Source organism: Citrus clementina, unplaced genomic scaffold, assembly GCF_000493195.1.
Source record: "Citrus clementina cultivar Clemenules unplaced genomic scaffold, Citrus_clementina_v1.0 scaffold_8, whole genome shotgun sequence".
In the NCBI taxonomy this organism is placed as follows: Eukaryota; Viridiplantae; Streptophyta; class Magnoliopsida; order Sapindales; family Rutaceae; genus Citrus; species Citrus x clementina.
Window position 1 is genome coordinate 14,353,460 of NW_006262022.1, and position 25,925 is coordinate 14,379,384.

At 34.7% G+C, this 25,925-nt stretch overlaps 1 protein-coding gene across 1 annotated transcript; it reads left to right on the top strand.

Annotated features, from left to right (window-relative positions):
• The first annotated feature begins 1,142 nt into the window (after positions 1-1,142).
• LOC18034540 (beta-galactosidase) lies at positions 1,143-25,925 on the top strand. The gene is made up of 17 exons (XM_024178125.1): positions 1,143-1,463; positions 2,021-2,260; positions 2,457-2,603; positions 4,627-4,705; positions 5,977-6,160; positions 8,077-8,142; positions 18,267-18,503; positions 19,165-19,371; positions 19,466-19,769; positions 20,911-21,070; positions 21,207-21,315; positions 21,803-21,938; positions 22,050-22,105; positions 22,185-22,484; positions 22,576-22,698; positions 24,537-25,229; positions 25,429-25,925. Exons 1-17 carry the CDS (start codon positions 1,328-1,330, stop codon positions 25,597-25,599), a joined length of 3,348 nt encoding a protein of 1,115 aa, XP_024033893.1. The 5' UTR covers positions 1,143-1,327; the 3' UTR covers positions 25,600-25,925.

Here is a 25,925-nt window from a genome sequence, read left to right on the forward strand (position 1 = left end):
GAAAATAATGATTTATTTAAAAAGAATAAAAACAATTAATTTCATAAAATCATTTTTCCATTAAATATAAAACCTTTATAATGTAAAAATAATGATTTATTTAAAATGTATAAAAATAATTTGAGCTTAAAAGATTAATCATTCTTAATCTTGTTTGTTATCATCAAAATCAATACTATGGAAACATATATGTTAACAATCTCCCCCTTTTTTATGATGACAAACATTTCATGTATTTAAAGAATGATTCCACAAAAATAATTTGAGCTTAAAAAATTTATCATTCTTAATCTTGTTTGTTATCATCAAAATCAACATTATGAAAACATATATGTTAACACTTACTAGTTTTCTCTAATGATCATTTTCAACATACTAAATATATTGACATACTCTGGCCAGAGAATTCTATGATCAAGTGCCGAAAACCCATCAAGAGATGTGTTGTACAAATTCTATATTGTTAATCTATAACTCCAATACTCATAATTGCTCCCACCGAGATACCGGGTAATTTTGACCACAAGTATGTGCCGTGCCCATTGGTAACTCAAATGGAATAACAATTACAATCATGAAATCATAATTAACTCAAGATTAAGATTACAGTAAAATCAATGCTTATGAGATTTAATAAGTCTGACAGTTATTACAAAGTTAATTAAATCTCATATGTGATCATGTTCAATGTAGTCGTACTACATCAATAAATTCATACATGATTAAGACAAATCATTCAATGAATTCATTACAGTCTATACCTAAATAAAGTGCCCAACTTTATTTATTAATTACGAACTAAATTTATTTAATCATAAGATAACTTGTATTTATGTCTTTTGTGAATCTACATGGTGATCACATAAATACATATAAATGATTAAATAGACTTTAATAAAAATATTAATGCAATTAAGATATTTGAATAAAATACCTCATTTATTTTATTAATCAAAAAAATTATTTATTATAATTAAATAAACACATATACTTTTAAAGAGCATATTTTCCCAACAGCTTGACTTCAAGATATTAGTTTAGTTTTGTAATGATCTAATTAAGGATATTATTGTATTTTCCCTTATTCTTTTTAAGTATATTAGCGAGCGCAACATATCTTTTCGGTAATTTTAAGGGAAATGGGTATATCCTACGCAATTCTTCCAAAATCTCAACTAATGAAACCGCTGCTTCGAAAGCCGTCTGCGCCCAAGTAATTTAACTGACCCAAAAAGAAATCAGCGGCGACTCAACAGGCCTATCCTCACATTTTTTCTCTCAATCCATAGCATGGCATGTGCATACTTTGACATCATTAACTGAGGAAATGGCTTCTCTAGTCGGACAACTTCCGTTTGCTTTAGAAAATGCAAATGGGTATAAAGTTTGGGAAGATCCGTCCTTCATCAAGTGGAGAAAAAGGGACCCTCATGTTACTTTGCGTTGCCATGACTCTGTCGAAGGTAACCTAAATTTCAGTTTTTCCGTTTTCATTCAAACAGAATTTTAAGGTTTAGCAAACGGGTTCTGTGTCTATTTCAATTTAGTCTGTTCAATCATCATATCTTGATTTTGTTCCTTTGCAGAACTTGTTTCCTCTCATGTTCTTTTCTTTGAGTTTCCAAGATTGTGATCTTGTTCATTAAGTTTTGGTGCTTGCAATAAAATAGTCGTCTGTCAATTAGCTAATTTTGCTCTTTTGTGTTGTCTTGCTTGAGTTTATGTGAACTACATATCTAAAAAAGGGATAAAAGCAAATTTGGTTGTTATTGTCAGCCTGCAGGTTGAACTAAAACTCAAGTTTCTTTTTTCTTTATCCCGTTTTCTCTTGTTGACATCCATTTCTGACTTTCTTTTCTCTAGATTTATCTAAGATAAAAACTAAAATAAATACAGTGAAAAGTTTTGAATTGGAAATGTTTAGTTTCAACTTAACTAGTTGGATATTATGGTGCTTGTCTTTCTCTCTCTCTCTCTCTTTTAAATATATATGAATTTGACTTTGAGTTGTATCTGATAGGTTCTCTTAAATATTGGTATGAACGCAATAAAGTGGATATTTCAGTGTCCAATTCTGCTGTTTGGGATGATGATGCTGTTCATGAAGCTCTCACTAGTGCTGCCTTTTGGACAAATGGCTTGCCTTTTGTCAAGTCTTTATCTGGTCACTGGAAATTTTTCTTGGCTTCAAGTCCTCCCGATGTTCCTCTGAATTTTCATAAAAGTTCATTTCAGGATTCCAAGTGGGAAGCTATACCCGGTAAGCATGTGTTTTCTACTATACATTTCCAGGTATTTTTATCATTGTTTATTTATTAATAGTTTCTTTTCATAACTAATCATAATCATGATTTATAGACAGACGAGTCTTTTGGTTGTTTCTTTTCATGTTTAATTTTCCAAGTGTTCTCCACATTCTTCTCCCATAAGTTTAGTCGTCTTATTTTTTGGAACAGTTCCTTCAAATTGGCAGATGCATGGCTTCGATCGCCCAATTTATACAAATGTTGTATATCCATTTCCACTTGATCCCCCTAATGTCCCTGCAGAAAATCCTACAGGCTGTTACAGGACATACTTTCACATTCCTAAAGAGTGGCAAGGTATGATCTCTTTGTTTGTGTTGGTAATTAGTTATGAATGCCAATGCTTCTTAAACCTGGTTTACTTTGGCCGTAGCTATTCAAGTTATGCTTCCTGTTTAAGTAGTATCTGAGTAAAAGTTCGGTAGTTCTTATGCTTTCCGGTAGTAAACTTTACACTCATATGGACTGTTGACTTCTTGCTAACATGTTGTGCTTGCCTGTTATGTCCTTCATCATATCTTTGCTAAACATTTGGCCTTGTTATTATAGGCAACGTTGTTGTTGCTAAGTAAATTTTATATTTACTTGTGCATGTATTGTCAGATCTTTTCCTTGTATTGATAATGAACGTGACTTTTGCTCTGGCATATATTGTCAAATATTAACTTCTCTGCCTAACTAGAAGACCTTACCACCTTACCAATTGTTTCCTCTCCCAGTGCCCTTGTTTTTCTCTTTCTTCATTTCTTTTCCCTTCGACATAAGCGATTATGTAGTTAACAAAATTTCATAGAAAGCAATGTCTATGCAAGAAATAATTAAATTTATCAAGCTGAGATATAGTTGGTACTAGGGGTCAGTATCTGGTGTTCTGATGCTAATGTTTAGTTAACATTTTGAAGCATGGACGCATATATTCATGTTGAACTGCACTGTTCAGTATCGATTCCACTTCTTCAAGCAGTAGACGGGAATCCTTCCTCTTTCTTAGTGGTTGACATATATGAAATAGATTTATATTTCTTTTTCAATCGAAGTGTTAGGTGTTTTTACCTCAGATGTAAACTGATTGAATGTAGGATTGAATTTCATTGAGTTTTGGGTGGTGGAACAAAAGTTATAGCCTATAAGACGGCACAGAAAATGTGTCAGAAAGGTGCCATTACTGTGTAGGTTCAAGAAGTTCAATGCTCAAGTTAGCTTTGTGATGGTTTGGAGAGAAGGAAATGACTTTTTTGCTGACTAATTCTTAGTTGAGCAGTTACTATTGAATTATATGCATTTGTAGGTGTCTATCTGTTGCTAGCAGTGTACTAAACTATCTTTATTTTCAATTTAGATTATCTACAATTGGTCTATCTCAATCTCTTCCTCAAATTCCAGGATTATTCCTAATTTTCTATCATCCATATATTCTTTCTATATTCTCACATCTCATATCCTTTTAAGTCTTTGCTTATGGAAGGGCCATGTGCCATAATAGTCCACGGTGTTAAGCAAAATGCCCAAATTTTCCTTCGTCGTTTATGGACTGGTTATTTGGAATTTTAAATGAAGAAACTGGTTGGCGAAGAATGTTTAAAATATTAAAGGTACATTTATGTTGATGAATATTTTCAGAAATCTGGAAGCACTTTCTACACGTATGAGTATTTTAAAATATGCAAGTCAAATTGTAATGATAAAATAAGCTGATATATGGTTTGTTGTCCTTCACATGAATACTGGAGTTTATCTTGGAGATTCTTATTTTATATAAATTGTTAAGAGTTATAAAAATTATGAACTTTTCTCCCACCTTCGGAGCAATGTAAGCATTGTGCTTTTCTTAAAATGAGATACAAACTCTAAGCCATTTTTTTTTATAAACCAATGGTTTATAATGTTTTATGGATTAACGAGAATGATTGTTACCCTTCTTTATGTTTGACTTTACACTCTAGACTGTTTGATTAACACAAATGGTTGGTTTCAAATTTGACATTCCTTGTTATGTCAAAAATTCAAACAACAATAGCCTATATATCTCAAATCACCATTTATTTAGTAAGCTAGCTAGGTTGTCCTCATTCTCTCTATCTTTTGATCATCTAATACACATAGTCATGGCTGTTGTTCAAATTCATAGAGCCATGAAATCTTGGTATAAATCAATTTACAAAGTATGAATTCGTTATGCTATTCGTTTCAGGTCATGCTTCCTGTTCTTATTCTTATTTCATCTCACTATGTTTGTTTTTCTCTTTTTACAGTTTCAGTTATCTGCTCATTATAATAGCTAACACTTAAATCGTTCAACTTATAAATTGTTGAATGACAGGTCGCAGAATTTTCCTGCACTTTGAAGCTGTTGACTCTGCTTTCTGTGCTTGGATTAATGGGGTTCCTGTGGGATATAGGTACAATTATTGCATGCTTCCAAGAGATATTTTCATAGTAGTTGTTGTATACACAGGATATAATTATTTTCTTTGTGATGCTTTGTAGTTGTATTAACAGTTACAGAGCCTTCTTAGTGAGCATTAGCTGAATCATTAGGTTGTAATGTATTTGTGGATGTTAAACTCATTCATGTAAAGCATTGTGAGCTCTATGGGAGAACTTATGCAAGTGAATTTGAGACCCAGTTTAAAGAGAAATGGGATCTTAAATTTATTCTAGAATCCTATAATTAATGGATAAAAGGAGGTGGATGAACAACCTCTATTTTACAACAGCAATAATCATGTTTGAGATCATAAACCATAAAAGAGGCTAATATTCCTTGAGTTAGAGCTTATAATTTGATGGATGAAAAATATTACATACAATATCATATCAAAAGTAAAGAGCATACACTAAAGCAATATTATTAAGTTGACTTAAGAATTTGATGTTTCAATTGTCTTTAATGTGAAAAAGAAATGGAAAAGTTTGTTTTCTGGAAGCAGCAATGTCAAATTCAGTCTTTAGAGAAACCGTGTTTTCTTCAATTTATCCAATATATTTAGAGTAAAGATAGAGTTACAAACTTTTGTACAAACTTGTTCTGTACAAATTGATGTGGCATAATTCAATTGGTTGGATTAAATAGCTGTTGGACCGTATTATTTATTATTTTGTATTTTCATCCAACTAATGAATTTAGGCCACATCAGTCGGCACAAAATAAGTTTGTAGCTATATCATCACTCATTTCTATAATATAAATTCTTTCGCCAACTTTAAGCTAGAGCTTTGACGTATTTTGATGGATGATCAATGATTTCCAAATATCATGTTTGAGGTAGAGAGCATATGCTGAAGACTGGTGGGTAGTTGAGTGAAATTTGATCCTTAAACTGAAATCCAGGAATTTACATTGTGGAAGTAGCAGTATGAATTTCAATCTCTTGTAAAACAGTTGTCTTTGTTTGAGAAAGAAATGACAACACTTCAAAATCCATGAAAATGAAAATATGTAAAAAGTATTGTATGCTAGTAAGTTTTGATCTGAAGGTCTTTTATCATTAATTTACTGGTGAAGCTTTGATTTGGTTCACACGTAGGCAGTGCTTAGTTTTGCATTTTGCATGTTGATGTCATGATTGTTAACTGTTGTGTGGTGTGTCATAGAACAATGAATATGCATGTCTTGGAGTTCTTGATGACTTGAGGAGTTAACAAACTTGTTTAAAATGTGCTAGGTCAGTCAGGATAGTAGGCTACCAGCGGAGTTTGAAATTTCAGATTACTGTTATCCTCATGGTTCAGACAAGAAGAATGTTCTAGCAGTTCAAGTTTTTAGATGGAGTGATGGTTCTTACCTTGAAGATCAAGATCATTGGTGGCTATCTGGTATTCACCGTGACGTGCTTCTTCTAGCTAAACCACAGGTTTGTAGGCAATATTGTTATTTATTATTTTTTCTTAAATTGAAGTGAACTTTAGGCAGTAATTCAAACCTTGTTATACGTCTGTAGGTTTATCTTATCGTTTAACTCACACAGTTTGTTCAGTTTGGATAATGGGTCAAGGTTTGGTTCATGTTGTTGTACTTAAATGTTGAAGCTTAAGAATAACTGCTACTTGTTTTGCTAAAATTTGTATCTAATACTACTTTTTTCCTTTGGAGAAAAAGTTATGCTTTTTGGTACATGTTGTTGTATCTAATGCTACTGATGACTCTCCAATAACATCTCATTACAATTTAATTAATAATAATGGGAACTATCATTAGACTACTTGACCACTTGGCTTTGTTCCTATGTTAAGTAATGATTTGACTAAAGCCTAGGCTTTCCAGGTCATGGTAATGGAATAACAGCAGTATCTAAATTTTAACAGTGTGCAAGGATGAATAGTTAACAGGCTTATCCTGTGAGTTGTTACTTTTACTTGGTAACAATGAGAATGTATCTCTAAATGAAATAATTGTAATAAGATTGGTTCTTGAGTGGTACAATTAAACACATTATAATTATATATTAGTTTGAAGTAATGTAGGAAAGGGAGAAGAAAAGAGGAGGAAAGAACAGAGAATGAAATAGAGAGAGAAATGGAAAGGAACTTACATAGAGGATAGAATAGATAGTAGCAATCCAAAGAAAAAACTTAAATAGGGAGAATGAATAAAAAGAAAGATAAGAGAGCTTGAGAAGAAAGACAAAGGAGTCCCATGGGGGATAGCCTAGTGGTTAGAACTCTTGCAATGAAATGAGAGGTCTAGGGATCCAATCTCCCTCTCACATACTTCAGAGGGGGTTTACATTTCAATCCTATCTGTGCATGGGGAGGGACAGGATGTGGTGTGTGATAAGAAATTCTAAAAATCTATGTAGTTTCGTCTCTTAAAAAAAAATGAAAAAATAAAACAACAGAAAAAAAGGTAAAACTGAAGAGAAATGAGGGGAAGATGAGAAAAGAAAAATAGGGAAGATCCAAGTTGGTAGTGACTTACCTCATTAGTAATGGGTCGTTCAAAACCCTTAAAAGCGGGTCACTGGATGGTCTCAGTCCTTTCAATTGAAAAGCTGAAATGAAGACTGAACGTAGTAGGGGAGAGAAAGTAGTTTGATCTATTAAAAATATTGTCTTGTACTATAGCTTTGCTAGTGAGATAATAAGGAACGTGTCACAGTGAATTAACTCCCACTCTTATTCTTCTTTTCTTTGTTTTTACTATGGCGGCGAAGAATCAAATTCTCATCAATTATTAGAAGGGAATCAATACTGGCTATGTTCTATGAAGGCCATCTAGATGTATCATATGGATTTATTTGCATATTAGTAAATTATTGATCTATGTAGTGCATGGATCCTATATAACTACAAGTATTTTTTGATGATGTTTTAATCTTATAAATTTTATCAAATAAATACCTTCCATTTGGATTGACCAAAGAACCACAATGGAAGTCACTCGATGAGATCTATCATTGATTAGTGGTCCATCTATCAAGTGAAAATGACCAGTGTAGTTGGAAAAGTCTTTAAGTCTAATTTAACACATCTTGCCAATAAGTAAATATAGTAATGTATTGAATGTTTTGCCGTACCTTATTGGAGATGGTATTTTCTATTTTTGCCGATTTCTTTTGTTTGATCTAATAAATTGTCCTAAATTCATGTTGATATTTTTCATTTTTGTGATGTCCTCTCTCTGTGGGTTTGATGGCAACTTTTTACTATTGGAATACAGACTAAATAAAGAAACCAATTGTAATGAAGCTATTCAATTCAGACTATTTCTTTATATCAAATCTGGCCAAAGGATATTTTCGGCTAAATAAATAAACCAATTGTAATGCAGGTATTTATTGCAGACTACTTCTTTAAATCAAATCTGGCAGAGGATTTTTCTCTTGCGGATATACAGGTAAACACTTGTCAACTTTAAGACTTAACTTTCAAATTTTTGGAGTAATGAAAATCTGAAAATAATGAATTTTGCTTGAATTTGAAAAGTTTTCATTCTCCAATATATGGAGAATAATTGTATAATACCTAGTTATACTCAACTATTCTCATATGTTTCTTATGAATTCCAAGTATTATGTAAGGTTGTCCGTTGAAGCATTTTGTTGTTTTACATGAACCCCCCATTGCACCTGAGGTATCTGTCTTTGTATTCATAATGGAGTTGCTGAGTTGAAAGTTTTATTATGTTGGTTACTCTTCATTTTCAAGGTTTCTTGGTGGTATCTGTAAAAAGAACCTTTGCATTTTTGGTGCAAACTTTTCTGGCACAGTTAATGTTGAAAGACATAGTCCTGTTCTGCCTCTAATATGTGTTACCTTCATGAAGTACCTTATGAAATTCTTTTTAATGTTTGGTACTACTGAATTTTGTTTACTTTTGCTTCCAAGTGGTTCTATGGCTTCATTATGTTTCTTCTATTGTTATTGTTTCATTACCTCTTTTAATTGAAGAGTTTGGATAAACTTGGCTGGTACTAGTCATTTAACAGGCAGAGTCTGTTTGTTAATCTACGATGTTAGGAAGGTTTGTTCGTTATAGGTTGTTTGACTGGCATTATTGAATGTCTGCAAATTTTTCTGATAAGAAACTGAAAATTTTATTAAAGATGAAGAATCGTTGCAAAGAGTGGACCAACTGTCCACTAAGAAAGCAAAATAATGAAAAAGTTTCCTACACTATACAAAGATATACCAATCACCCCTCTACAATATCAGAGCAGCCTAGACACCTATCTCAAAACACTCTTCAGGCTTAGATGACTTAAGAACAAAGATGAATCTTGGAACTCCTTGGAAACTGAAGCCCAAAGCAAAGCTAGAAGTCAGACTCTATCTCACAATTCTTCAATTTCATCTGCATTTTTCCCTTCAAAAGTACATGATTTCTTTCCTGTCTTATTACCCAAAATAGAGCTACCATAGCATAGTTCCATAGAGTTTTGGCCTTTTTTCCTTTACTAAAAGCGATGGAATTCTCCATAAAAAGAGCCCAGTGTGATCAGACAATTTAGTCTTTTTGCACAATCTATTCCACAACTTTGAATTTTAGGGGGAATACTAGCCTTGCAAATCGTTTTGGAGGATAAAAAATCAGCCAAGGAGACATCATTAATCAGTCAATTAAGATTTGCAAGAATAATGTCTTGATCTCTGAACTCCTCAATCTTTTGTCTTTCTTCAGTTCTTCGATACTGACATTGTCTAACGACTCCAAGAGATGCATAATCCTAAATCTCTCTTATCACTCAAGTTTTTTTTGAAGTTGAAATTCTAATGGCAATTCCACGTAGAGGAAGATGATGTACATAAATTTATAGAAACATTCCTTTTAGGATAGAGCCTATAGAGGTGAGGGAAGTGCTAACACAAAGAAAAAATCTTCTAAGCATTAATCCTCCCTATCGTGAATTTAAGGATAGGGGTGGGTAGAATCAAATCGGGCCCGTAAAATTACCAGTCCGGTTCGGTTTTTTGGCGGTTTGGTTTGCTATTTTTTCTCAGAAAAAATCGAGTATTTCGGTTTTGTATAAAATCAAATACTTCAGTTTGGTTTTCGATTTAAAATTCTAAATCTGAAAACCGAGCCGAAAAATCAAAAAAATAATTTTTAAATTAAGGAAATGCCACATGGCGTTTAGGGATTGGTTGAGCCGGATCGGACACTAAGAAAATTTGGTTTCGTTTGGTATTTTCGGTTTCGATTCGCTATTTTTTAAGTTAAATAACCAAATTGTTTAATACTGAATCCGAACCGAATAAAAATACCAAAACTGGTTCTTTAAAATTCTCAAACCGAATCTTATTAAACTAAAATTTCTCAAATCGAACCGAACTGAAATGTTTCCCACCTCTATTTAGGGATTCTTAGTTGTTTTCTTGTCATTTGAATAAAATAGGAAACTGCCATAAATCAGGAAAGTCGAGAAATTCTAATTTTACGGTCTTTAAATTAGCCATAGAACTATTCTCCAGTTTTCCTATTTGCTTTGTACCAATTATTTTCTTTGAATTAACGAGAAATATTTTAACTATGTCTTTCTGTTTTTTCTCCTCTTTCTTTATATGGTATTAGAGCCTTAAGGTTCGCCCATGAATTACAAAGCAGCCATGGTTGGCTCTAACTTGACTTTCTCCGACGCTAACAGCACTACTACATCGTTTGAAGGGATTTCCTAGCCATCCCCAATTGCGCCTGCCACCGAAAGCACTTTGCAAACAACCATTCACAAGTTAAATAGTAAAAACTATTTAAAATGGCCTTAATCTATGCGTTTGATGATGGCAAGGGAAAACTCGGGTATTTGAATGGAAAAATCAAACCTTCAGCCGCTGATGATCCGAAATACCTACAATGGTGATTGGAAAATTCGATGGTTACCGCTTGGCTTATTAATTCCATGGAACCAACTTTGGGAAAGCTATTCATGTTTATGCCACATGTTTATGATGTCTGGGAGGCTGTTGGAGGGACATCCTCTGACCTAGAGAATCATTCTCAATTGTTCGAGATTAACACTTGGATGTGGCTGTTGCAACAAGTTGATAAATATGTAACCACCTATTGTAATGACATGATGATTTTGTGGTAGGAGTTGGATATGTTTGAAGTGAAGTATGGGAGAGTCTGAATGATAGCGCTCGATACTAGAAAAAGGTCGAGTGAGGTCGAGTGTTCATGTTTGTGGCAGGTCTAAAAAAAGTCGTCAATGAGATTTGAGGTCGAATTTTTAGGCGGACACCTTTTCCCTCTATTGGAGAAGTATTTTCCCTCTATTGGAGAAGTATTTTATGAGGTTCACAGAGAGGAGGCTCAGAGACAGTTAATGTTAAAAGGAGTAGAGGAACTAAAGATTGATCCTGATGGTTCTGCTCTTGTAGCTTGTGATAATGAGCAGCAAGGAGATAGATAAGGAGGCAAACAAAAGGCCACGGGGTGATCATTGGCGGAAACCATGGCGTAAACAAGAAAACTGTTGGAAACGCCATGGAAAACTTGTAAATTGGAAGAAGAAAGATACTCGTGCTTTTCAGGTTAGCACCACTAATTCAAAAGAGCAGTCACTAAGGAACAAATGGAGCACCTATACAAAATGTTTCAATCCCAATTCGTAGGAAATTCTAGTTCATCTTGTTCTTTAGCCCAATATAGGCTTTACCTGTGTCAATCCAAACACCTCTTGATATTAGATTCAGGAGCCACTTATCACGTGACGGGGTCCACACAGTTGTTTTCTTCTTTTCACCTTGTGCAGGAAATCGAAAGGTCAAAATAGCAGATGATTCCTTTACAACTATTGCACAGAAGGAAAAATTACTATTTCTCCTATTCTTGCTCTGAAAGATGTCTTTCACGTTCCTTATATATCCTATAATCAGTCAATAAAGTCAAATCAATTTTTGGTCGTCTCAATGTAAATTTCAAGATTTAACCTCGTGGAAGGTGATTGGGGATGCTAGGCAAGACTGTGCCCTTTACCTCTTTAACAATGTTTCAAACTTTGGAAGGCAAGACCAATGGATTTGTTCTAATTCTATTTCTATTTCCAATGACAGATTATGTTATGGCATTTTCGGTTAGGACATCTACATTTTCAATATTTAAAGCAATTGTTACCCAAATTATTCATGAACAAAAATGCTTTTATTTTTCGATGTGAAGTTTGTGAATTAGCTAAACATCATCGTACTATGATTCACAATGGTGTATGGGGTTCTTCTAAGATGGCAACCTTTTTTGGAAAACGCTAGTTTATTACGTTTATTGATGATCATACTGGGGTTGCTTAGGTATTTTTACTAAAAAATAAATCTAATGCTGAAAGTGTGTTGAATAATTTTTATACTCTGGTGCAAACACAGTTTCAAACTCAGATCAAAATTTTTCGGAGTGATAATGGCAAAGAGGTTTTTAATCATGTATCAGGGAATTTTTTTGATGAGAAAGGGATTATATATCAAAGTTCTTATAGCAATATTCCTTAACAAAATGGGGTGGTTGAAAGGAAGAATAAGCATCTTCTTGAAGTTGCTAGGGCCTTGAGCTCTACAACTAAAATTCCAAAGTATCTTTAGGAAGAAGCTGTTATAACAGCCACATTTTTTGTTAAATAGAATGCCTAAAAGAACTTTGGGGTTTGAGACACCAATGAATGTTTTTCAATGGATATTTTCCAACTTCAAGGTTAGTAACAAGTATTCTTTTAAAAATTTTTGGTAGTATTGCTTTTGTTTATAACCATGACCCTAGGAGAAGAAAACTTGATCCAAAAGCACATAAATACATTTTTGTAGGCTATCCTGCAAATCAAAAAGGTTATAAATGTTTTGATCCAGTTTTGACCAAAATGTTTGCTTTTATGGATGTCACTTTCTTTGAAGGATAATCATACTATCACAGTTCTCATCTTCAAGGGGGGAAGAACAATAGTGAAAATGATGTGTTTTTAAATGGTTCTGACTTAACCATTGAGTTTGATCGTATTAATAATGATGTTTTGCTTGAAGTAAATGAGAAAGGAAATACAAATGAATTAAATGTTGGAAATTTTGGACAACCTTCGTTAATGTCATCACATAAAATAAAATGCTGAAAAGTTTAAGATGTGTGCAAAATGGTATAAAGGTCTTGTATATTCAAAAGAGTATGAAAAAACAAAAAGGAACACTATCCTACAGCATCACCAAGAATCTGATTAGAGGTTGGATCATGATATTCCATAAGAAAATCTTGACAATAATCCTTTAGGTAATTCTGAGTCAAATTCCTCGAATCAAGATGATCTTCCTATTGCTTTTAGGAAAGTTGTTAGGTCCTGTACTAATCATTCTCTGTCCAACTTTATTTCTTAGAATAATGTGTCTCCCTCCTTTTCATGCTTTCATTTCACAAGTGTTTAGTGTGGTTATTCTAGATAATGTAAACAAAGCTCTAAATGTTCCTAAATGGATGGAAGTTATTTTTGAGGATGTGAGAGCTCTGGAGAAGAATGCTGCTTGGGAAAAGGTTGATCTGCCACAAGGAAAGCTGTTGTTGGTTGTAAGTGGATATTCATTTTAAAATATAACTTTTGATGGCCCTCGGAACTATACAAAGCTTGACTGGCAGCTAAAGGTTATACACAGACTCATGGAGTAGATTGTTTGGAGACTTTCTCCCAGGTGTTGAAACGAAACACCATTCATGTTCTTTTGTTAGTTGTTGCAAATCTTTACTAGTCTTTATATTAGTCAGATGTAAAGAATGCTTTTCTCAATGGTGATCTTGAAGAGGAAGTTTACATGGAGCCTTCACCCGGTTTTACTGAGAAGTTTGGATCCAAGGTATGTATGACTTAAAATATTACTATATGGTCTGAAACAATCACCTAGAGCCTGTTTGATAGGTTTACATAGTTTGTGAAGAGTCAGGGCTATAGTCAAGGACAGGCGGATCACACTCTCTTTACAAAAATCTCTACCAAAGACAATTCTCTGTCTTGATCGTTTGTAGAAGATATAATTTTGACAGGGGATGATATAGAAGAAATGAGTCAATTGAAGCAGTGTTTAGTGAAGGAGTTTGAGATCAAGGATTTAGGGCAATTGAGATGTTTTTTGAGAATGGAAATGTGAGATCAAAGAGAGGTATAATGGTTTCACAAAGAGAGTATACCTTGGATCTTTTGAAAGAAATTGGTGTGAGTTAGTGGAAGCCGGCTGATACTTTGATAGAAGCAAATGTGAAGCTTGGAGAAGCGAAAGGAGGAGTTCATGTGGATATTGGCAGATGTCTCAAATTAGCTGGGAAGTTGATTTATTTATCTCATACTCGACTTGATATAGCTTTTGCTGTAAGTATGGTAAGTCAGTTTATGCATTCTCCTTGTCAGGAACACCTTGAAGCTTTTTGAATTCTTCATTATTTGAAAGCAACTCCAAGAAAGGTTTGTTTTATTGGTAAAAATGAGAAGAGAGGAATTGAAGTTTATACTAATGCAAAGTGGGCAAGTTCGACCATTGATAGAAGATCAACATCTGGATATTGCACTTTTGTATAGGGTAGTTTGGTTACTTGGAGGAGCAAAAAGCAAAGTGTTGTCGTCAGAAGTAGTGCAGAAGCTGAATTTCGTTTAGATGGTTGAAGAAGTGCATGAAGTACTTTGGCTAAAACGGGTTCTTGGAAAACTTAAACAGCCATTTAGTCTCCCTATGAGGTTGTACTGAGATAATAAATCGGCTATCAGTATAGCTCATAATCTGATGTTACATTACAGAACGAAACATGTTGAGATTGATAGACTTTTTATGAAAGAGAAGCTCAAAGAAGGGATAATTTGTACTCCTTTTGTTCCCACTATGAAGCATGTTCAAATATCTTCGCCAAGAGCTTGATGAGACAGCCATTTGAACTTCAAGTTAGCAAGTTGGGCATGATTGATATCTTTGTGCCAACTTGAGGGGGAGTGTTGATATTTGAGGGATTTTTAGTTGTCTTCTTATCATTTGAATAAATTAAGAAACTACTATAAACCAAGAAAGTAGAGAAATTTTAATTTTACAGTCGTCAAATTAGCTTTAGAATTACTCTCTAGTTTTCCTGTTTGTTTTGTACCGATTATTGTCTTTGAATTAATGAGAAATATTTTTAGCTCCGTCTCTTTTTTTATCCTCCTTTTCTCCACACTTTCAAAACCAAATAACCTTACCATTCCCCACCTTTAGTTTAATGTGAGAAAGAGAAGAGGGAATTTCTTTGCGATTGCTTTCCAAGGGCTTCTAAGACTTGCGTTGTTAACCACATTAGTCGCAACCATTTGAGTGTAGGCTATACTTACTTCTAATCACCGAATGCCAAAGAGAATCTTTTTTCAAGAGGTAATCTCCATAGCCACTTAGCTAAAACAGCTGTATTTTTCTTCACCACATTTCCAATTCCTAACCTTTTTTTAAACTTAGATCTTGAAACTACATCCCATATAATACGGTGAGAGTCATTTGATTCATCAAAACCTTCCTAAAAGGGATCCCTTATCAACCTTTCTTTTCTGTTGGCTACCTTGATGTTTTGAGCAAGGCAAGGAAGTAGGTAGGAAGAGCTGACAATACGGAATGAGTAAAAGTAATCCTGACACCTTTGGAAAGAAAGGCTTTTTTCCATCCTCCAAGTCTTCTTTTGTTCTCCACATCCAGATCCCAAAAACTTGAAGATCTGGGATTGCTTCCTGAAGGAAGACCTAAATACTTAATAGCTCAACTTCCTATTGACTTGCCAAATTGATTAGCTAAGGCATTCACTTTTTCTTCAGCAGAATTAATTCCTACAACAAAGCTTTTAGCTTTATTCAGTTTAGGAGCAGAAATAAGACTAAAAACTTCAACTACTTTGAGAAGATTATCTATCATCTAAACCTTTTCTGATGAAGAAAAGAGAGTATCATCGGCAAATTGGAGGTGAGAGACCATCATCTTCCCCTTACCAACTTTGATGCTGATCACTATATTTGCTTCAGGAGCCTTTTCCATCAACTTGGTCAAACCATCCACTACTAAAATAAATAGAAAAGGAGATTAAGGATTGCCTTGTCTAAGCCTCCTTGTAGCTTCAAGAAGACCCCTAGGGCGACCATTGATGAAAACTGAAATATTCAAGAAGTTCCAATCTTTGTGATTGTCTCAAAATCAATCTTAATCATCATTCCTTCTTTCTTCTTTTTACACTCTTCCACAACTGCATTAGCTGCCAACATAAAAATTTTGTCTGCCTAGAATAAAAGTTGACTAGGCTGTAGAGATGGTGTTTCGCAAAAACTCTCTTCAACTAAAGAGATAAGACTTTTTTCATAATCTTGTATAGGCTTGTGACAAGGCATGTAGGCCTAAACTCTCCAATCTTGATAGTTTCTTTCTTCTTAGGAATAAGGCAAATGAAAGTGGCGTTCGTGATTTTGTTGACAACCCCTTTTTCAAAAAACTCTTCCATCACTTTCATATCATCTTTAATAATCTCCCAGTAAGTTGAAAAAATGCCAAAGAAAAACCACCTGGACCTGGGGCTTTGTCTAGGCAGCATTGATCAATGGCTTTTTAACCTCCTCTTTCTCAAACTTTGTTTCTAACCAGACTGCAAGCTGTTCTTTAAGAAGGGCCCAATTAAGTCCCATCACTGTTGGTCTCAAATCTTCTTCACTTGAGTACAAATTGGAAAAATAATATAAAATTTCCTCTTCAATTTTTCTACTGTCCTTAATCTGCTCTCCCACTGATGTTTCTAGCTTGTTGATCATATTCCTGTTTCTCTGCCCATTTACTATTTTATGAAACATTTTGGTATTGCCATCTGCATTTTTTGCCCACACTAACTTAGCCTTTTGCCTCCACCTTGTCTCCTCCTTGAAAGATTAGTTTCTGCAGCCTAGACTTAATCTGCTTTCTTTCATTGAATAAAGTCTCGTCCATCAGCCCTGCCTGCTTTTGTCAATTTCGATGATTTGACCTTCAAATCTTCAATCAACTTCTTCTATTTTTCCTTATTACCAAAAACAACCTTATTCTAGTTCTTCAGCTTCTCCTTAACCTTCCCTATTCTGATCATGAAATTATATCCTTCATGACCGGTAAACTGCATCCCACTCCACCAATCTCCAATGCATTGATTAAATTGATGATGCTGCAGCCACATATTTTCAAATTTAAAAGGAACAGGTCCCCATTTTATAGCATTAGATTCTAAAACAATGGGGCAACGATCAGAAGCAGTTCTAGATAGAACTATTTGATTAATAGCCTACATGGAGCTGATTTTACCTGATCAAATTGCAGAGCTTATCCATAGTGTTGCAGACCGGACAGATTCATTTTTCTGATGGCTGGGAGGAGATTGGTTTAAGGGAAGAACGGAGTTCAAACCTTACAAAGCAGCAAAATAAATTTTAGCTTTCTCTGCTACGAAGTGACTCACTTCTAAGGATTCTGGTTCATTTGTTTCAATCTTGCCGGTAAAAATTTTGCAGGTTGCACCTCAAAATGTTAAAAAGGGCTATATTAGCACCTGTTGTTGTAATAAGCCAAAATGTTTGCTGGTAGACCTTTTGTATCTCTCTTGTCATAGAAATAAATTTGTCTTGTTCCTAATCAAAAAGACATCAAAGGAAACATAGTGTTGCAGACCGGACAGATTCATTTTTCTGATGGCTGGGAGGAGATTGGTTTAAGGGAAGAACGGAGTTCAAACCTTACAAAGCAACAAAATAAATTTTAGCTTTCTCTGCTACGAAGTGACTCACTTCTAAGGATTCTGGTTCATTTGTTTCAATCTTGCCGGTAAAAATTTTGCAGGTTGCACCTCAAAATGTTAAAAGGGCTATATTAGCACCTGTTGTTGTAATAAGCCAAAATGTCTGCTGGTAGACCTTTTGTATCTCTCTTGTCATAGAAATAAATTTGTCTTGTTCCTAATCAAAAAGACATCAAAGGAAACATTGAAGGTGGGATGACAGATGAGCACATGCAACAAGGCACTGCATTTTATTTTAGTCACAAATGATCTTTTTCGAGGAATAACCAACAAGTATTGATAAGAGACCGCGGAGAGGATATGGTTTGATCACAGTTTTGTTCCATATTTATGTTTTCCATTGTGATTTCTCATCATTATCATTATGCATAATTGATAAATTGTGTAAGCATCATGCTTGCTTCCTCTATTTGGCTTATTCATGCCATGTGTGTTTGAATTGTTGTATGGTCAGTGACTGATACATCTTCAAGTTATCATGTTCTCTGTTGTATTTCTTGTCAAGACTTATTGAGATGTTGTCATCATTATTCATGTGTGTTTGAATTGTTGTATGGTCAGTGACTGATACATCTTCAAGTTATCATGTTCTCTGTTGTATTTCTTGTCAAGACTTATTGAGATGTTGTCATCATTATTCATGTGTGTTTGAATTGTTGTATGGTCAGTGACTGATACATCTTCAAGTTATCATGTTCTCTGTTGTATTTCTTGTCAAGACTTATTGAGATGTTGTCATCATTATTCAGGTTGGAGTGGAAATAGATTGCTCCCCAGAAATCTCTAAAGACAGTATCCTTGCCAACTTTGTCATTGAAGCTGGATTATATGATACTGGAAACTGGTATAACTGTGATGGATGCATTGATCTACTTTCATCTAAGGTGGCTAACATACAGCTCAACCCCTCTACTGCAAGTGTCGAATTTCCTGGTTACACGCTTGTGGGAAAACTGGAAATGCCCAGGCTATGGTCTGCGGAGCAAGTGAGGAATCTATGCACATTCAGCTATCAAATTTATATTTTAATAAATATATTAATCAAGTGGATTTTTCCTTTCCTTTTCTTTTCTTTGGTTGGTATCAAATATGAAAATTTAGAATGAAGAATATCATTCAATTCAATAGATGCTGGTGCTAATCCTTTATTTTTTTAAAAAAGGGTTGAGTTTGGCATGCTCATTGACTTTCTACAGTTATGGCAATTCTTTTTCTCTTTGATGCATGGATTTATGCAGTATGTCTTTAATGTATATACCAGACATGTCAAGGACTATAGGAACCTATTGTGATCAGTGCTATTACTAAAAAGTTCAGTTCATTCCTTATTCCAGTGCCTTCATTTCCTTTCTAGAGTTACTTAAGTTCTTTTTTCTCTTTGATGTAGAATATTTTAGTGCTTTTTACCATCCATGAGAAAGTGCAAATTGAAAAGTTGGCATGAGATGGATGCTTTTTATTCTCAGTTAGGAAACTTCAAGATTGTACTTCAATGTTGAAAAGAATTATCTTGGCACTTCTTTGTTTCATTTTAGTAAATGAATTATACTCTTTCACGTAAGGTAAAGGAGTATGTCTGAACTTGCAATTAAACCTACCTATATTTGCATATTAATCCATTTGCTGTCTATTGGCATTCCTCAACAGCCAAATTTGTACACGCTAGTTGTCATCCTAAAACATGCATCTGGCCCTGTCGTTGACTGTGAATCATGTCTTGTTGGCATACGACAAGTATCAAAAGCCCCAAAACAACTACTTGTTAATGGCAATCCAGTGGTCATAAGAGGTGTGAATAGGCATGAGCATCATCCTCGTGTTGGAAAGACAAACATTGAATCCTGCATGGTTAAGGTACTGTTTGGTCCTTTTCCCTTGGCCAATGTCTTTGCTTAATTTGATGGTTTCTGTCAATGGCATTTGAGATTTTGTATTCTTCTGCTTGTAGGATTTGGTTCTTATGAAGCAAAACAACATCAATGCTGTGAGAAACAGTCATTATCCCCAGCATCCCCGTTGGTACGAGTTGTGCGATTTGTTTGGATTGTACATGATAGATGAAGCCAATATTGAGACACATGGTTTCAATTTTTCGGAACATTTCAAGCATCCTACTATGGAACCAAGTTGGGCTGCTGCAATGATGGATCGTGTAATAGGCATGGTGGAGAGGGACAAAAATCATGCAAGCATTATTTGTTGGTCCTTAGGAAATGAGGCTGGACACGGCCCTAATCATTCCGCTGCTGCTGGTACTTGATTCTACTTTTCAACTCGTTTTTTTATAATTTTAATTTTTTATTACTTTAATTTATTTTGAGCTGGGCGTGCATGGAATTTTGACCTGTAAAAGATCTCTTGAAAGAGCTTTGTTCGGCATTTTCAGAGAACTTCTTCAGTCAAAGGTTTAATTACTGCAATTTTACCTTTAACATATTTTCATATCAAAACACGATCCTGAAAATGCTATCAAATACCAGTGGCAGTTGAAATTTTCCTGGAATTAAAAGGTGACAAGTTGAGGATTTAAGTATTGTAGTAAAATCAACAATTGATTGATGAGCATTAGAATGTTTTGAGTATGTCTATTACATTGAGAATAGAAGGATAACAATCTTCTTTTTTCGTGGACAAGACTTAGTGCACCTCCTCTGTCTAGTTTCATGGCATATTGATAAAACTACAGCTTAACTGATGTGCCATTGTTATATGATTGTCACATGTCCCTCATTTTGTAAGGAATAACAGAGAATAAATAGTACACGACACTTGGTGGTGTATGAGTTTATATCCTAGAATTATAATTTGAGTAAGCTTTGATAGACGGTTGTTCTGCCTTTCTCAATTACATACCTATGACTAAAATTCCTAGACATTTAGACCATTGTTTTGCGGGGTGGATGAACAGAAAGCTCCGTAAGAATCCCAACGAGCAAATGGGAGTTTTTAAGAATTCGCTCCCCAATGACGCTCCAGAAACTTATGATTAAAAGTCCTAGACAATGAGACCATTGTTTTTCTCAGGTCTTAAATTGAATGATAACTTTTCTCTCCTCTTTCTTTTATAATTTTTCCTTCTTTTCCTGTTTGGAAATTGAGAAAGGAGAGAAAAATACAGTAGAAATAGGAGGGAAAAGATATAAAATTTCTTCTTGCCGCAAAGTTTTGTCTTTGGATAGTAGAGATTATGAAGGCTATCTTTTACAGTAAACACAGGTTAGTAGAAAGTACAAATTCTGAATTAATCTATGAATGATTTCCTATAAAAGCAAATAAAAAGTACCGAAATCATACCTGCCCTTCCATCAGTTCTTTCCCTCATTACATTACCTTTTCGTTCCTCGTACATATTAAGTCAAACTGGATGTCAATGATGTCTTGGCTTTCATTTAGGTTGGATACGAGGAAAGGATCCCTCGCGGCTACTGCACTATGAAGGAGGTGGATCTAGAACTCCGTCTACTGATATTGTGTGCCCGATGTATATGCGTGTTTGGGACATAGTGATGATTGCAAAAGATCCAACTGAAACTCGTCCTTTGATATTGTGCGAGTATGCTACTCCTTTTCAATTTTATTTCTAACTTTAGATGGTGAATGACAAGATAAATAGCCTTTTCTTCCTTTTTTTTTTTTTTTCTTTCTTGCACATTGTTTACTTAGGGGTCCTAATGATTGTCAGATGACAGGTATTCGCATGCAATGGGCAACAGTAATGGGAATATCCATGAATATTGGGAAGCCATTGATAGCACATTTGGTCTCCAAGGAGGCTTTATCTGGGATTGGGTTGACCAGGTTTAGAATCTTTCTGAATCCTTGAGAAATGAAGTGGATGATCAACATATTTTCAACACACCTTAATGTGTTATTCATTTTCTAAATTCTAATTTTCTTTTAAACATTGAAGCCTCTCTGTCATACCTTTTGACCTATGCATGAATGCACATACAGTGTGAATAAAATTTAACTTCTAAGAACCTACAGCTTTGTTTAAGTGCGAGATGAAAACTGGATGCCAGTTTGTTCTCTGCACAAGAGCCCCTGTTTCTGATTATGAAACTGAAAGCCAGTTTCCCTGCTATACCTGCTGTATCCGGCCTCTTCTCTTAGAAGTTTTTATTGAAGCTTTGTATAATTGAAATTATTTCCCATAATGTCTTCTTATCTCATCTATGTTCCTCTGTCTCTTTCTCTATACCTTTTATTTCTTTCACTTTTATTTGGGCTTTTTAGTGTATACTTATGTGTTGGGAGACTTAAATATTTGTATTCTTGCAAATAGGGGCTATTGAGAGAGCTTGCTGATGGTACTAAACACTGGGCTTATGGAGGTGACTTCGGAGATACCCCCAATGACTTGAACTTTTGTTTGAACGGCCTTCTTTGGCCAGATCGAACTCCGCATCCTGCATTACATGGTAACTATTTACATGTCAAATGTAGAATTTAAGGTACTTATAGTGATTTTTGAGATGATTACCTTAATTATCAGCTTCCATCACAACTATTGCCTTCATTGTCATTTTCAGAAGTTAAATATGTTTATCAAGCAATCAATGTTTCCTTAAAGAAAGGCACTCTTAAGGTACATGCTTAATTCAATTGGCTTTGACTTACTCTTGACCTAATTGCAGGTTACTTATAGCTGAAATTTCACTTTACAGATATCCAACACTAATTTTTTTGAAACAACACAAGGGCTAGAGTTTAGCTGGGTTGCTCACGGGGATGGTTACAAGCTTGGATTTGGAATTATATCTCTTCCACTGATAAAACCCCATAGCAATTATGAAATAGAATTGAAATCAAGTCCCTGGTATTCTCAATGGAATTCATGTTCTGCTGAAGAAATATTTTTGACGGTAACTGCTAAACTTATGAATTCTACACGTTGGGCTGAAGCTGGTCATGTTATTTCAACTGCTCAAGTCCAGTTACCTTCTAAAAGAGAGAGACTTCCTCATGTAATTATTCTTCATATTTTACTCAGAAATTAAGATGCATTAATTATAAAAATGATATTAATCTCCGCTTTACTAATTTGTGGGCTTCCAGGTCATTAGAACTGGAGATGCTATTATTCTCCAGGAAAATCTTGGTAATACGATTCAACTGAGTCACCAGAATAGTTGGGAGATTAAATTTGACATTCAGACTGGAGCTGTTGAGAGCTGGAAGGTACTCTATACTAGGTCTTAGACTATTATAAAATTAGCCAACCATTTATTGGACTTTGTAGAGGTTCAATATTACTCCCAGACTTGCTCCTATTAACTTAAATTCATAGGGTTAATGGGTTCTTAACATCATTTCAAGCCTGTTTTCCGCATGGTCGAAACTATCTACTACATTAGTTAAAAGTGTGGTGACTAGTGCTTGAGTTTTTTATTTGCTTTGTGTTTGTGTATGTTCCATGTAACAAGCTTATTACAGTTCTCTTAAAGATCAAGTTTCTAGGAATTATGTTTAACTTGATTCCGTCTGTAATGAAGAAAACATGCATTTCAGCATTTTAGAGATAATTAGACATAATTCTTTGACATCTAAAATACAAAATCTGACAAATATTTCTCCTTTCTGAATCAAAGGCTTTAGGTGTTGAAGAATTTGTGGTACATCACAATGTTCATTTACACAAGTATCATGCATGACAGGCCTTTTAGTTTAGCCTTTGGGCGACCAATTTCTTTTAAATAATTGCGGAAAATATGTGTATTAAACCATTGGTGGGTCCCTAGATTTTCATTGTAGATGAAATTCTCTATGATGGATACTAGGTGTTGAATTTTCTGATGTAGAAGAAAAAAGTGTCAGGTATTTTTAGAAATAGCTTAAAACTTGTATGGATATTTGTTTATTTATGGTGATTATTAACTGTTTTTGAGGAATACCATAGTCCGGGAACTTTATAAATTCTTTTATCTACTGCTTTCAATTTTTCTATACTGAATCACAAATTAATGTGAAATTACGTATGGGCTTACGTCGTTTTAGATCGTTTTTGGCCAAAACTATAATGAACTGAAATATATTTGGTTTTCTTGTTTCAAAACCTGTTCAGACCAGCCATTGGGTTTCTTTCAGCACATATCAATATTTTAGAAGATAAACCAGACCCGATTCATAGTAGGAAATAGAAAGGTGGAAACAACTATTACTATTACATCCATTTATGCTATTAGTTACACCAATTTATCCTCGATTTGGGATTTAATGTCATTACGAACAATTTATATCGAACTACAATCTTGTCGAACTAAAAATTTAAAATTAAGGTACAATAATAAAAATAATAAAAAGGATTGTGTTGAGGTTGGATGCAATGCCCAGTGAAAAAGAAAAATAGTAGCTAGCAAGTCAGCAACTAGAGGTGAGTTGGTAAGTGATGGCCAGGGAAAGCCTGAAATATAAATGAAGACCCTTTTTTCCTTTTTCATTTTTTAAAAAAATTAACTGAAAACTGATGATGGGAGTGTGAATGAGAAAGGTGACATGATCCATGGTGGCTAGTGACATTGACAGTGTGAGGCATGGCTGCGAGCAATGGGAGGAGCTAACGATGAGAGGAGGGGGTGGCTGAGTGAGACGAGAAGTTGAAATTTCTTTTATTTTTAAAATATTCAGAGGGGGTGGCTGAGTGAGACGAGAGAAGTTGAAATTTCTTTTATTTTTAAAATATTCAATGTTTCAATCGTGTGTGGGTAAGACTAAGAGTAGGATGTAAACATCAGTCACAATGATTAGATGCCACGTGTTTTCAATTTTATTAAATTGCAATCTTGTGTGGGTGAGCATAACATGTAAAATGAGATAGCACTAACAACTTTGGGTGCAGATAGAAAATTTGTAGTGTCAATGGTTTGTTGATGGTAATGTCAATCTTGAAAATAATACTGAAAGCCAAATCAAACCTGATTGCAATGACTTGTACAATAATTACCTAGAAACTTATTCTTGCATTTTCTTTGCTAAGCACTAGTGTTTTCCCTTTTTTAAAGATGTGTGCAATATGGCAGGTTGAGGGAGTTTCTGTGATGAAAAGAGGCATATTCCCATGCTTCTGGAGAGCACCTACTGATAATGACAAAGGGGGAGGGGAAAGTAGTTATTACTCCAGGTGGAGAGCTGCAGGTATTGATAGCCTTGTTTTTCTTACAAAGAGTTGTTCTATTCAGAATGTTACAGACTATTTTGTGAAAATACGAGTGGTTTATGATGGGACGCCAAGGGTTGACATGAGTTCCTTAACCAAATTGGAAAAGGCAAAAGCTTTATTTGAAATTGTTATAGATTACACAATCTATGGTTCTGGAAATGTCATTGTGGAATGCAACTTCAAACCAAATACTTCTGATCTTCCACCTTTACCACGCGTTGGAGTTGAGTTCCATTTGGAACAATCAATGGACAAGATTAAGTTTTACGGAAGAGGACCATTTGAATGTTATCCAGATAGAAAAGCGGCAGCCCATGTTGATGTCTATGAGCAGATAGTTGGGGACATGCATGTGCCTTACATTGTTCCTGGAGAATGTGCAGCTAGGGCAGATGTTAGATGGGTGACATTCCAAAACAAGGAGGGAATTGGAATTTATGCTTCAATGTACAGCAGCTCTCCACCCATGCAGTTGAATGCAAGTTACTACACCACCACAGAACTTGACAGGGCAACGCACAATGAGCAACTTGTAAAAGAAGACAAGATTGAGGTAACCTTTTCCTGTTAAAAATATCATTGCCACTTGCCAGTAAAAGGTTTTATAGTGCTAAGATGATTATTAGGCCTAGTGATCCAATACTTCATTCATCATTGTCAGTATGTGCTCTACCGTCAAATATGCATGTGAATGTATAACAGATTTCACGCGTACTATAACTGTGTGTCAGCTGGTGCTGGTGTTATTACAGGTGCATCTTGACCACAAACATATGGGTCTGGGTGGCGATGATAGCTGGACACCTTGTGTCCATGATAAGTATCTCGTTCCTGCTGTAGCGTATTCCTTCTCTATCAGATTGTCACCACTAACTGCAGCCACCTCTGGCTATGGCATCTATAAATCCCAGATGCAAAACTGAGTCCATCTTGGCACAGGACATTGTGTATGCCCAATGTATGCCCAATTATACGGCCATGTATACATGGGATCCTATACTCAAGATCTCTGTTTGTGACATGAACAGGAGGGATCCCTTTCTGCGGATGTCATATTTTTCCACGAACCTTTTGTTCTTTCATTTGGCATTTTCTATTGCAAACTGTTGTGTGAATTTTATGGAATGACCTGGATATATTACTTTCCATCTTATGTTGGGGTACTAGTTGATATTATTTATGTATCTGGTGATAGAAAATTTAATATTATTGTGATGCATGTAAGTTTGACTCTCTGGAAGTTGGATTC

Bases quoted from the DNA above. Each gene is read 5' to 3' on its own strand.
- LOC18034540 (XM_024178125.1), top strand. From the start codon at position 1,328: ATGGCTTCTCTAGTCGGACAACTTCCGTTTGCTTTAGAAAATGCAAAT. The intron at 2,261-2,456 runs GTAAGCATGTGT...TTTTTGGAACAG, and splicing joins CAAGTGGGAAGCTATACCCG to TTCCTTCAAATTGGCAGATG. The intron at 21,071-21,206 runs GTATGCTACTCC...GTCAGATGACAG, and splicing joins CGTCCTTTGATATTGTGCGA to GTATTCGCATGCAATGGGCA.